The sequence below is a fragment of the Setaria italica genome, chromosome III (genome assembly GCF_000263155.2).
Source record: "Setaria italica strain Yugu1 chromosome III, Setaria_italica_v2.0, whole genome shotgun sequence".
NCBI classification, from domain to species: Eukaryota; Viridiplantae; Streptophyta; class Magnoliopsida; order Poales; family Poaceae; genus Setaria; species Setaria italica.
In genome coordinates, this window is record NC_028452.1 from 25,823,329 (window position 1) to 25,836,690 (window position 13,362).

At 46.3% G+C, this 13,362-nt stretch overlaps 1 protein-coding gene across 1 annotated transcript; it reads left to right on the top strand.

Annotated features, from left to right (window-relative positions):
- The first annotated feature begins 2,480 nt into the window (after positions 1-2,480).
- On the top strand, positions 2,481-7,990 carry LOC101768644 (cytosolic endo-beta-N-acetylglucosaminidase 1). Its single transcript, XM_004962342.2, has 11 exons — positions 2,481-3,264; positions 3,370-3,507; positions 3,715-3,824; positions 3,921-4,032; positions 4,103-4,210; positions 4,476-4,588; positions 4,659-4,740; positions 5,284-5,364; positions 5,933-5,982; positions 6,460-6,595; positions 6,886-7,990. Exons 1-11 carry the CDS (start codon positions 2,794-2,796, stop codon positions 7,624-7,626), a joined length of 2,142 nt encoding a protein of 713 aa, XP_004962399.1. The 5' UTR covers positions 2,481-2,793; the 3' UTR covers positions 7,627-7,990.
- The last annotated feature ends 5,372 nt before the right edge of the window (positions 7,991-13,362 follow it).

A 13,362-nucleotide genomic window follows, 5' to 3' on the forward strand; every position in this document is an offset into this window, starting at 1 on the left:
GAGGGAAGGGAGGCGCATCCGTGCGTGGCAGTGTGGTTGCCTGGCGTGGCGGTGCAGTAGGCGCCGTGGCGGTGGCGCTGGGGGCCTTGTCCACCGGTGGCGGCGGTGCTGCATGTGAAAGGAGGAATGGGAAAGGCGTGCGAGCTGAGCTGGACTGGCGCATGTGGGTCGTGCGTGCACATGGGAGGGAGGCGGCCCGCTAGGCCATGCATATGGGCTGGTAGGTGGGCAGCATGCTGGGCATGTGGACCGGGCTAGGAAGGAAAGATGGGCCGAGACAAGGTTGGCGGCCTGTTTTGCGAATTGAGGGGTTTCCTATTTATTTGAAAGGGCTTTTGGATTTGAATTTGGAGTTTGAAATAAGGTTTGGTTTGGAGTAGGTTTGGCGAGATTTCTCAGAGGTTTTGAAAGAGATTAATATTCAATTTAGGTTTGAATATTTATTTAAGAATTTTTCGAAGAGGAGGAACGGGGAGAAATTATTTCTAAGATTTGTTGAAGGTTGAGAATTTAAGATAGGATTTCCTAGAAACAATCAAATGCGACACTCATGCTCATGTTGATTTAATGCAGGGTTTAATTTGTAAAAAGAGTTTTGAATATTTTGGGGAAGAGATTATATTATAATTAAAGGAAAATTTTAAAAGTTTATATTTTTAAATGCTCTAAAAAGCGGGACGATGTTACAGTAATCTCGTGTTTTGGTTAAAAAAATCGTCATCCAAGCAGGTTCCGGTTCAAATTGAACACCGCCGATCCATTCTAGGTCAGTGGGCCAAAGTTCTATATTATGGGCCGTGGCAACAGGCAAAACAAGGAAGGATAGCCCAATAAAATCCATCCCATTCTTGTTGATTGTATGATCCACAAAGAACAGCGCCCGTTTTTACAAAGAGCTATGGTTCCAAAAGGAAGTGACTTGATTGGGAGGGTGTGGTATATATAGGGCCTGTTTGGTAGAGCTCCACGTAGCTCCAGATTCTCAAAAACAGCTCTGCTCTAGATTTTTAAGCCAAACGGTTTTAGATCTAGCAACTCCACCACGAATCTGCTCCACGAAAACGGTGGATCTACCCCCAGATCCATGGATTTGGTGGAGCACCTCAGGGGATGCTCCACGAAATCAAATTTGGTGGAGTTGGAGGAAATTACCCACCACTGCCACTCATTAGTGGAAAATGACCGGTTCGTTCTATTTCTTCACAGCTTCCTCTCGCGCTGTCATGGCCGCGCCCCGCTCGCCGCAGCCCCGCCGCGCCCCGCCCGCCGGACCGCCGCCCCGTACCCGCCGGAGCACCGCCCCGCCCGCCGGAGCGCGGTCTCGCTTCGCCGGCGGCCCGCGCGCCCCGCCCGCTCGAGCGTCGTCCCGCCCGCCGGCGCCCCATCCCGCACCCGCCCGCCTGGCCACCGGTGGGGCCGCGCCTGCCAGCATGCCGCCTGCCGGAGCGCCGTCCCGCCCGCCGGAGCCCCGCCCCACACCCGGCCACCGGTGAGGCCGCGCCCACCCGCCGCCCCGCTCCGCCCGTCAGAGCACTGCCCCGCCCGCCGAAGCCCTACCCCGCACTCGGTCGCCTGGCCGCCGGCGTGGCCGCGCCCGCCAGCCCGCCAGCGCGCGCGAGGCCGCCGGCGAGGCCGTGCCCGCCAGCACCTCAACCATGCGTGCAACAGCGCCAGGAAGGAGATATTTTTTTATTCTGATGAATGGGCCCAAATTGCCAGTGAGATAAAGACAAGAATGGAGCTGTACCAAACGCTTTTTGAGATATTAGATCCACGGTGGAGCAGCTCTATGGTGGAGCTAGCTGGATCTATGGATTTGGAGCTATTTTTTCAGAGCTGGAGCTCTACCAAACAGGCCCATACTATACACAACTCCGACTTGGCTGTTGTGCTATAAATTAATTGCAATTGGTTACTTACTTCAAGACCAAACATTTCTAGCTCTTTTCCTTGGAAGACACGTGATAGCTAGCCCTATTGCTTACAACCTTTAATTTGTACAAGGCATCTAGGACACTAGACCGTGTATGGCGTACGCGACTCTTTGTAAAAGTGGCTAGTTCATGGGTAGTTCTAGATTACTTCTCTAGGTCATTTTTTGCTCCGCTTTTTTTTTTTAATTTGGAACCTTGATTAGTTTATTTGGGTGAGTCATTTTTTGCTCTGCTTCAACACTCAGGAATCGAGTGTGTACAGCCTATTTGGATGAGTTTTAGATTGACCCAGATAAATCAAAACTTCTATAAACACAATGCAGAGTCATCACCGTCACTCACACAGTCACACTCACGCTGGTGACGGTGTCGTGCAGGCTACTGATGCCGCAAGCAAAAATGGCGTACGGTACGGGACACCGATCCTCCCTTCTTCACTCGAAACGCAAATGACTTGCTTCCCCTGTGTATATATCCGCCTCGCCCTCATCGACTCTGTTGTCTACCTACTAGACTTCTTTCTTTGGCCCTTCCCTTCCATCTGGTCTCTGCTTGGGTCTCTGGACCATCTTTTTATTAATTTTTCAAAAAAGGGAGTCTGTCCAAAAATATATACTGGCATGAATTAGGTGAAAAAGTTGGGCATGAAAAAAAGGGTGCGAGTTTATGGGCCAGCCATTCCACATAGAGAATTGAGAGGCCCAAACTGCGGCCCAACAGTCAGCGAAAGTCAACTACCCAGCCCCCCACGGAGGATCAAGGCACGGTCACACACACACACCAGTCCACAACAGCCGAACTGACCGGTCGCGGAGCGGAACAGGCCTTCGCCCGGTCAGCGGCCTGTCAACGCCGGCGCATGCCCTTCTCCCCGCGCCGCCGCCTCCGCCGCCTCGCCCGCAGCCTCCGAGCCATGTACCCCTCCGCCGCAGCGCCAGATGCCGACGCCACCGCGGGCGACGAGCGCCGCGCGTGGGAGCCGCCCTTCGACGCCTCCGCGCCGGCGCCGCCCATGTCCTACCCAATCACGGACCTCGCCGCGCTCGCGTCGCGCGCCTACCTCTCCGCCGCCGCCAACTTCCACCTCCCCTTCAACATGGCCTCCGTCCCTGGGTCCGGGGATCCGCTCCCTGCACGCCGGCGCGTCCTGGTGTGCCACGACATGGAGGGCGGCTACCGCGACGACGCGGCGGCGCAGGGCGGGGGCAACCCGGACGCCTACGCGCTCTGGCACTGGCACCTCATCGACGTCTTCGTCTACTTCTCGCACTACCTCGTCACCCTCCCGCCGCCCTGCTGGACCAACGCCGCCCACCTACACGGCGTCAAGGTTTACTTCCGTTGCCTCTCTCTAGTTCTAGTTCAGTAGTTCTCCCCTTCTTGCTTCTCCGGTTGCCTTGGTTTCTGAGGTCTGCTTTGCCGTTTGCGTGCTAAGGTGTTGGGAACGTTCATCACGGAGTGGGATAAAGGTGCGGAAGTTTGCAAGGAGATGCTTGCCACGGAGGCTTCTGCCCAGATGTATGCCGAGAGGCTTACGGAGCTGGCTGCTGCCTTGGGCTTCGATGGCTGGCTGGTAATCCCTCTTATGGTATCTTATGATGTTACACTCTATAAGGTCATTTCCAAGGACATGATTCTGTGGATAAAGTTGGGGGTACGTAGAGAAGGGAGGAAAGTGGATCATTTTGTGACTAATAGGAGTACTGGATTCCAAGACTCTTCAGTTTCATTATGTCACTGTGGGGTATGTGCCTTATGCTGATAATGTTTTTTCATTCAGATAAACATTGAGGTTAAACTTGACGTTCAGTTCATCGATAACCTGAAAGAGTTCGTCAATCATCTAACCAAGACGATGCATGCTGCCGTTCCTGGATCTTTGGTCATATGGTGGAGTTGATATCTTCTTTTGTTGCATAAACATGATTGTAACCAGTTGTAAGGCTTGTTTGATGTTTTTCTTCATGATTTTTTCTTTGTCGACAGGTATGATGCAATCACTGTTAAAGGTGACCTCGACTGGCAGAATAAGCTCAACAAGTATAACAAGCCATTCTTTGATTTATGTGACGGGTTGTTTGCCAACTATACTTGGAAGGTAACCCTCTCGTTATTTTTACACCTGTGAGCCGACTGATGGCCTGATGATATTGACACGACATTTGCAGAAAAAAGACCCGGAAGATTCAGCTGCAGTTGCTGGAGACAGGAAATATGATGTCTACATGGGTATTGATGTTTTTGGACGAAATACTTTCGGTGGTGGTCAATGGACTGTATGTGTAACAATCTAGTTCTATTCTCCATTGTTACTAATAAGAAATACTTGCAGCATTAACTAAATAGTGACAACTTGAGTGCAGCTTATAATTTTCTCGCAGAAACCAATTGTTGTCTAAATTCATGCATATGTTCTCAAAAGTTTTTACTTGATCACTTTATTTCGTCATATTTACTCAAAAACATGCTTATTGAGTGCATTGTATTCAACTTCCTCACCTCCAAATTTATGCTTTACTTCTGATTTTACATTTTTGCTAGACAAATGTTGCCCTTGATCTACTTAAGAAAGTTGATGTCTCAACTGCCATATTTGCTCCTGGATGGGTATATGAAACTAAACAACCCCCAGACTTTGAGAGTGCACAAAATCGGTAATGTGTTGTTGACCTCCTTCTGCTCTTCTTATATACTGTGCAAAGTACTTACCTACAAATAGTTCAGTTGGTGGGGCCTTGTTGAAAAATCATGGGGAGTTCTTCGGAGGTATCCAAAACAGTTGCCGTTTTACACATATTTTGATCAGGTATTGGTGCTAATTATCTGAATTATTCTTTCATTGCAAGTGGGGGCATCAATAGATTTATGTACCAGGAATCTTAAGTAATGATAATGCTGCACCTTTAAAATGATACATGGTGTAGCATTGTTTGCAAATCCCTGAATCATGAATGCTGATGCTCATTGTAACTATTGATAAGGACTAGCTGTTTCGAGACTTGTTATATTCTACTAGTAGTACTCAGGTGGCCATACTCAACTGGGTAACATGTATTTGACATTTCTGTAAGTTTATTAGTGCATTTTAGAGTCTGACAATCCGCAAGTTTTGTACTGTTACTGTTATATGACTATTTAGACTCTGCTCACAACATGCGAGGATTTTCAAATTATGTTTCCAGGGACCAAATGTAATTATTTGAAATGTCCTATCTGATGCCTAACACTGATCACAGCTAGTCAATATCTGAGTTGATAGCTGTATGCCTTATCTGCACATCATGTCTCTCTTCTATTTTTCTTTCTTTGTCGTAATATCAATGCCTTATAAGCTTATGGTATCCTTTAGGGTCATGGCTATCAGGTGTCTATTAAAGGGCACCAAGTCTCCAGTGATCCATGGAACAATATTTCTTCCCAAAGTTTTCAGGTAGCATGTTGTCAACAACTCAACTCTTTCTGTTGAATCATGGCTTGCATATACCTTTTGTATTCAACCTGACATCATACCTCTGGTTCTAGAAAGTACAACCGTCCACTCCTAAATGCTTGACACTGTTGACTTTTTATGGTTTCGAGTTTTAACTTTGACCACTAGTTTTCCTTATTGGAATATAGTTATAATATCTAATAAGTATGAGATTATGACAGCACTTTTCAAGACAAATCTACACATATAGCTTTATGTTTCCAAACTAAATATTTTGAAAACTATTGATGGTCAAATTTTCAAAAGTTTTACCAGGCTTTGGTCAAAGCGTCAAGTATTTGTGACTGGAGGGAAAGAGAATACCTTTTGCATGTCTTGTGTGCTTGCAATTGTCTGTATGGTTGATATGTTCATGGTTAATGCTAAATTGATATCTTCCTGATGGTAATGCTAAATTTGGACAATGTCATTTTCTGTTCTACTTCTAAAATTTGCTTCTTATTCATGTAAGCTGGCATTCATCAAGCCATCCTGAACTTCCCTGTGATGATGTCCCTTCTTTTTCCAGCCTATGCTTAAGTACACCGGAGATCAAGCTCAACTGCAAGCCTTTATAAAGTAAGATTTCTTTTACTCTAGATGCAGTTTTATTTAATGGTTATTGAATTATTGCATGTAATTTGCATTTCTTATTCTAGGATGAAAAGGGAGGTATCTGATTTAAATTAATTTGGCTACTGATATTGGATTAGTCATCTACTTTCAATTACATTTGGTAGCTTCCTACAGGTTTCATTGTGTAAATGAAACATCACCTCACATTAAGACCACAAATTACTGAACAAGAGAGATATATGAGCCTAAACAAGTGTTGGAATAGATTATTTAAACTTGGTGCTGCCACAAATTCAGGTCAAGCTACTTACTGTTATCATCCAATCATACTGTCTATACACTATCATCCAATTTACCAAACAATTGGAGTGCCTGTCGATTTCATCAGCGCATTCAATGTTTATTTTCCTTGAACATTTAATCCTATTTTCTTGTATTGTTTACTAAATTCTAAATGAATTTTTACTGCTTGCTTCATAGTTTCAAGGATGAACCATACAGTGGAGGGAATTGCTTGACAGTCAAAGGAAGCCTCCGGCAGAACATTATTTTCTCAGAGCAGCTTTTTAATGGAGGACTTGGAATGGAAGATGGATCTATTCATCTATTTTATTCGGTGAGAAAAATTGTATTAACATTTATTGATGTTATCTTAACCATCTTCTGGCCGACATCTAATTCCATCGAAATATAAAAGTGATTATAAGGGATATAATTCAATGAACTGTTGGCTTCTTAAATCAAATGAACTTGCCTGTTGTTACCATGTACCTATATTGCCATTGTCCCTGAATGCTTGAGATACATGTTTACAATGGCACTACATGTGCTCCCTTTACCATGGTGTTGTTTCCCTTGTTCTTTCTGTCCTCATGATGCTGCATTTCTTTCTGGTGTTGGATTCAGGTAAGAGCCGATGCAGGCTCTGCGTTAGGATTGTCCCTGAACTTGTCTTCAAACAAGCAGAGTACTTCAATTCTTGTTGCAGAGGACATAGCATCATTCATCACAAAGAAACAAAATCACAAGTATGGCTCGTATGTTAAAGCTGATGAGGTGGAGCCACATGCTCCAGATAACCAAGGTTGGGTCCTCTACGAAGCAACTCTTCAGTCCAGTTCCGGCTACAAATTAACTGGAATCAACGTTGTTTGCACATTGAAAATAGCTGGCGAAATGAGTCCAGAAACAGAGGAGGATATGATCTCGGAAGCAAATGCAAATGGATCATCACCGTATCACGTGTCACTTGGTCACATAAGTATTCAAAAGACTGATGCAAACACAGAGTTCCCTCCAGCAGGATCATGGGTAACTGAAGGCGAGCACATCTCATGGTCCAACAGTTCTGACACAACAAAACGTGTGAGTCTGAAACTCAGCTGGAAGTTGAATACCCTTGATCAACCATCATTCAGGCAGTACAACATCTACGTTGAGAAGTCAACGGCAGATCCAAACATCAAGGCTTCCAGAAGCTATCTTGGAGTTGCTAGTGTTGACGCCTTCTATGTCTCGGGCCTAGAGGTTCCCAGCGAAGTCACTGATCTTAAATTCATTATTCAAGCGTGTGCACACGATGGAAGCTGGCAAGAACTTGAGAAATGCCCAAAGTTCCTTTTAGTTCCAGTTCATTCCGAGCTGTAACATTCTTTTAATTTGGTGCGGTGTTCTGTTTTTCTTTCAGTACAAACTGCTGTGGTCCTATTTCTTCAGCATGTCTGCTCATCTGTTCTGCAAAATTGCTTGGGGTCTCTCTTCTCGCCGATATATCTGACCGAAGATTTCTAGAGAAGGATGAAACTTTTGCTGGTCCACCAAAACATCCTTGTAAGGGAATGCCAGTGCATTGAGCACTGTAGTTATGCCTGTCCTATCACCAGCAAAGGAAATAGAAACTTTGGCTTGGTCACATAGTGCAGGTGGGGCATCCTAGCCAGTGACTAGAGCTAAGCTTTTCACTTGGTTTCAAAATTCAGAAGTGACTGGTTGATCAGGCCATTTCCGTTCAGTTTGGTCAGCGATTCCCGGTCTGCAGCCGTGTGCGGCCGTCTGAGACTGAGAGAGGAGGTTCAAGGAAACCACACGTGAATATCTTCGTAGCAAGAAAACACCTGCGTCTTGCCCTCGTGTATACTTTATTGATTATATTATTTATACACCACAGCTAATGCCGGTTCAATTCAGCAATTGCGTTCGCTTGCGCCCCTGCTCCTGAACCCCTCTGCAGCCCCCTCTGTCGGCAACGGTCTCCAAGGCGCGGCATGGCGCCGCCGGAGCCGACGGCCGGCCACGTCAGCGAGGCCGGTGGCGGTTCCTTCGGTCGCAGCGGCGGCAGGGCGCCGCCGGAGCTGGTGGACGACCTCGTCGGAGTGATCCTCCTCCGCGTCAAGCCCGGAGAGCCGGCGTGCCTCGTCCGCGCCTCGTTCGTTTGCAAGCTCTGGCGCCGCCTCATCTCCGACCCGGCCTTCCGCCGCCGCTATCGCGCCTTCCACCGGGCGAGGCTGAGAATCGTATGCGCTAGACCGGAACCAGAGAGTCTCGTCGCTTAGTCTCCTCGGGCATGTCTGCTCGTTTTCGCTGTTTGCTCTGTTTTTGTGCTGCAGCTGAAAGGTAGCAGCATGCTATGTTAGGATTCTTTGGTAATGCAAATGTGCCATGCCATGACATGAGTATATGTGAATAAATTTCTGCAACGGAGTCATGGGTTCAGCAAACAAGTTTCAACAGTTATCCTATCCAACCAATTTCAAGCCCAAAAGAAACCGAACTTATGAGTAAAGTGGCACGTATCGTATGAGGACTTTACCTCCATGCGCTGCATTTTAACTAGGGTGTTTGGTCATTGGTGAGCAGAAAAAACTAAAGACCTGACGAATTATATCCACTCCAAGGTATAACTGCAAGCTGAAGCTCCGAAGTTTTACACCGACTAGCAATCTACTCACTTAGAGCTTAGAGAAACTACCAACTGAAAGCATGAAGGCCCGTAGAACAGTGCCAGCAGCAAAATATCACAGTTCACATATCCTAAAGAGCCGGCATACACCCCAGTTATGCCGTCTACCATTGTGGCGGTGGCATTAGTTGCTGGCAAGATCATAGTAGGATACAGCTTATAGTACGTTCTAGCAATTCAGGCTATAGGTTGAACCTCAAGGAGACTAGGCAATAAATATGTTTTTGCATTGGTTTTCTCTGCTACTGATTCAACGAGAGCTCAGGCCCAAGGATTCGCCTGGAGATTTCAACTGCAGAAACTGGCAGTCGATTGCTGAGTTATTAAATGACAAATTGGTTAAAGCCATCAAATGACAACTCTGTTAAACAAGCACTCTTCTAAAACTTCATATGACTTTATTTAAACATGCATTGTTTAGGCCTTGACAAGCATAAACCACTTCAGTGATTATCCTCCTCTTTTATCATGCAAATTACAAATTACCTTGGGGAAGCTTTCCTCAGATGCCTGGAGAACTCGGTAGGAAAGAAAGGCAATAGGAAAGAAAGGCAAGTTGCAGAAGATGCTGCGAGGGGCTCATTTCAGCATCCTCATCAGAAGGGGTGGCTTTGATATCTTTATACTATACAACCCTGCTGCTGCTCATGTCAAGGGCGACCACCCATGCCTTTGCACCAGCACCAAACGTGTGCCCCTCCCACAACACAAAATAGATGATGTTGGGGGTCATCCATACTCAGCAGAGGGAACTGAGGCGCAACACACGGAAGCTGATCGCCGTAACCCTCCATGTCCCAGAGTTGAGCAGCTCCAATTCTGGCAGCGGCATCCTTCTCCCACCCCAGTTCATCGTCGTAGCCGCGGCGCATCAGCGTCGAGATGGTGATGATGAAATCAGAACCAGGCTCGCTCACGCCAGAAAGCATGCCGTCGCTGAGGGCAATGTCGACGAACTTCATTGTTCCACTCTTGGTGATGCACACGGCCCGGGACGCCTGAGGCCATCCTATGCGGCAGGGATCAGGGTAACCGAAGGGGGTGCGATCCACCGGCAAGGGAAGGTACTGGAGGTCAGGGCTGTCCTGGTTGACGTCGCAGAAAATCACACCCCTTCAGTAATCCACCCAGCACAGGTAACGACTGCCGTAAGGGACAACGGCGTCGGCTCGCCACCAACGGAGCAAATCACAAAACTCGAGCAACTCTAAGAAACTGCTAATCTTACCCCTAAAACTTTTTTTAAGGAAAAAAAGAGAAGAAACAAACTCTAACGGTCCACCCAAAACTCCCCCAAAAAATTAGCGACGCCAAAAAACATGCCCTCCTCCCGCATATTTTTGCGACCGAGATCTTCCCCCAATCCGTTCCCGCGCCCCCTTCTCGCGCTCTTTTTCTTTTTTGCCGCGCTCCTCTCCCAGCGTGTGTTCCAGCCTTCCAGGCGGCGGCGGCCACGCTCCTCTCCCGGTGCGCCCCTCCTCTCCCAGCGGCACGCCCCTCCACTCCCGGCGGCGGCGGCGGCCTTTCCTACTCTAGCGCGCCCCTCCTCTCCCGGCAGCGCGCCCATTTTTTCCCGGCGGTGGCCATCCCCACTCTGGCGGTGGCCCTCCTCTCTCAGCGGCGGCGCCCTGTCAGGCTGGATGAGCAGGCGGTGGCGGCGGCCCTCCCCACTCCAGCGCGCCCCTCCTCTCCCGGCGGCACGCCCCTCCTCTCCTGGCGGCGGCCCTCCCCACTCCGGAGGCGGCGAGGGGTGAAGGGCGGCAGCACCCTGTCGAGCTGGGCTGAGCAGGAAGCCCGCGGCGGCCAGAAGATCTTCAACATCTCGCCAAGAACCCGAGGATTGGATTGGTATGAGCTCTACTCATTGTAGTTACTGCATTTGCACATAATTTGGCCATTGTTTGCTTATATCTTGCCAAATCGTATGACCCATTCATGAGCTGATAAAAAAGTAACCCAAATGCTTGCCTTGAATTTCTTCAATTTGAGACTTTTGTTCACTTGCAGTTATTGGCTGAAAATCGATATCTCCCGCTTACTGTAGAATAAATACATTTCATTAGCAATGGAGATTCATTCCATTCACTGTTTATTTGCTCCTCGTTTATTTTTATTGCGTGCATGATGTCTAACACAAGGAGTGTGTTTTAGTAAAAAACAAGTGGCCAGCACTGTATTATTCATGTATGTTAGTCCTACAGAATGAAAATAACTGGGCACTGCTAAATATATGGTGCTGCCATGTGTCTTTGCAATGTGATTCAGAAACTAATCAGCTTGTTGATTACTCTCTTTGCGGAGCTGATATTGTAATGGTGGCTGTGAAATGCTTGCATTGATTTGTGATTGCCATGTTAATGGGCTCGAAGTTTGTTCAGTCTCTTTCATTTTGTAGCTGATATTAGTGCGACGCATAGGACTGCCATGCTGATGAACATCTATCTTAGTCTGCCAAGAATATTTGTGGTCGTATGAACTCTTCCAACATCTTATAAATGATTTCTAAATGATGTATACAACTGTTGCCAATTTCAGCTTGTTAATACTTAATAGGGAAACTTTAAGAAGGGAAACTTCAAATTACTGCTCAATAAATATATGGCAATGCAGATTTAAATTCCTTTTGTTGCATGTGCGGATGCAGGCACCATGGCCAACCGCTCCTGTTCGGCAGGGCTAAGTAAGGTGCGGCGGAGGGATGCTTCAATGGCGCGTGGTGGTCGTCGATGGCCAGCACCCTCAATGGCCCAACGGCGACCACATGCCTCAATGGACCGGCAGCGGCACAAATTTGCAGAGGTGTAGTGTCGACAACCTCAACCTGCCCGGTGGTCCTCCGATGGCAGCCCTTGCCGGTGACGATTTCAATTCTGTATCCAGTGACCCATCTGCTGCCTTCGAACAAGCGGCTAACGACAACTCATTTGGGAATGGTATGAATCATAAGCTACTCATTTGGGAATGTTAGAATGATGTGATAATTGGGAAGGTTCATGTGATTAATTCAACTTACGGTTTTATTGTAGTTGCTTACTTTTATAGTAGTTGCTTACTGATTGTAGTTGCTTACTTTTAACTGAAATAGAAATATGATCGTCTGATCTGCTGAATATTCATGAATCAGAAGGGCAAAGCTTATTGTAGTTGCTTCATTCTTTACTGAAACAAAAATCAAATTTTCTTCTCAGCTAAGCTTTGAATGTCTGTTTGATCCTCTGGTTGTAATGCTGCCGGCTCCAGCAGCTTCACCTGACAAACCTAGCTGAATCGTTTATGAATTTTGTTCCTTTCTTCTCCATAGACAAGAGGAACTTCGAGTTCTGCATCGACTCAATAGCCATAGGGTCTCAAAAAAAAAAAGACTCGATGGCCATAGACACATAGTCTTTCTGTTTGTTGATGGTTTTGTTTCTGTTTTATCTTTGCTGTCCTGTTGTTTAAGGATGTGTAGGTGTTAAGGATGTGACACAGATGCTCGAAGTTTGTTCAGTCCCTTTCATTTTGTATAGCTGAACAGAAGAAGACATTAGTTTGGTTCTTATTACCTGAAAAGTTATTCTTAAACCGAGAGAATTGTGATCTGTGGTTCTTATTATTTGTTCATTGCGCTTTGACAAAAAACTTACCATTGATGAAATGCTTGCAGAAAATGGATATTTTTCCAACATGATGATGGATGAAACCAATCTAGGGGATTCTAATTATTATAGCTACACATATACTGACCAACAATCACAGGCAATTGAAGTTGGTCCAGCAGCCCCCTCTGCGAGGCCAAACTATAAGAGATCAAAGAATTTTAGTGACCACGAAGATGAGGTTTTGGTTTCGGCGTGGCTGAATGTAAGCTTGGATCCGGTCATAGACAAAGATAAAAAAGCTAGTAAGTATTGGTCTCGTATCTATGATTACTTCCATGAACACAAGACGTGCACATCAAAGCGTACCATAAATTCTCTCATGCACCGGTGGGAGACCATACAAAAATGTGTGAACAAGTTTTGTGGATGTCTAGCACGGATTGAGTTAAGGCGTCAGAGTGGTAGTACAATGAAAGATAAGGTACTTACTCACTATGTAATACCACGATTTGTTTCGACTATTTTATTTTCATATATCATATATGAATATCCCTTGTATGTTGGTGCATGTAGGTTGCAGAGGCATGTACTTTGTACAAGTCTGAAGACAAACATCAGAAAGCATTCCAGTTCATACATTGCTGGAATAAACTGAGAACACAACCAAAATAGCTTTCTAAAATTGATGAATTGGCTGCTAGTAAAACATCTAACAAGAAGCAGAAGACAAGCTCAACTGCTGACCTGAATGCAAGTTCACCAAGTGAAATAGGACAAGGTGAGGTTCAAGATCTAGAAGATAATGCATTGACAAGGTCAATTGGTAAGAAGAAGGCAAAAGTA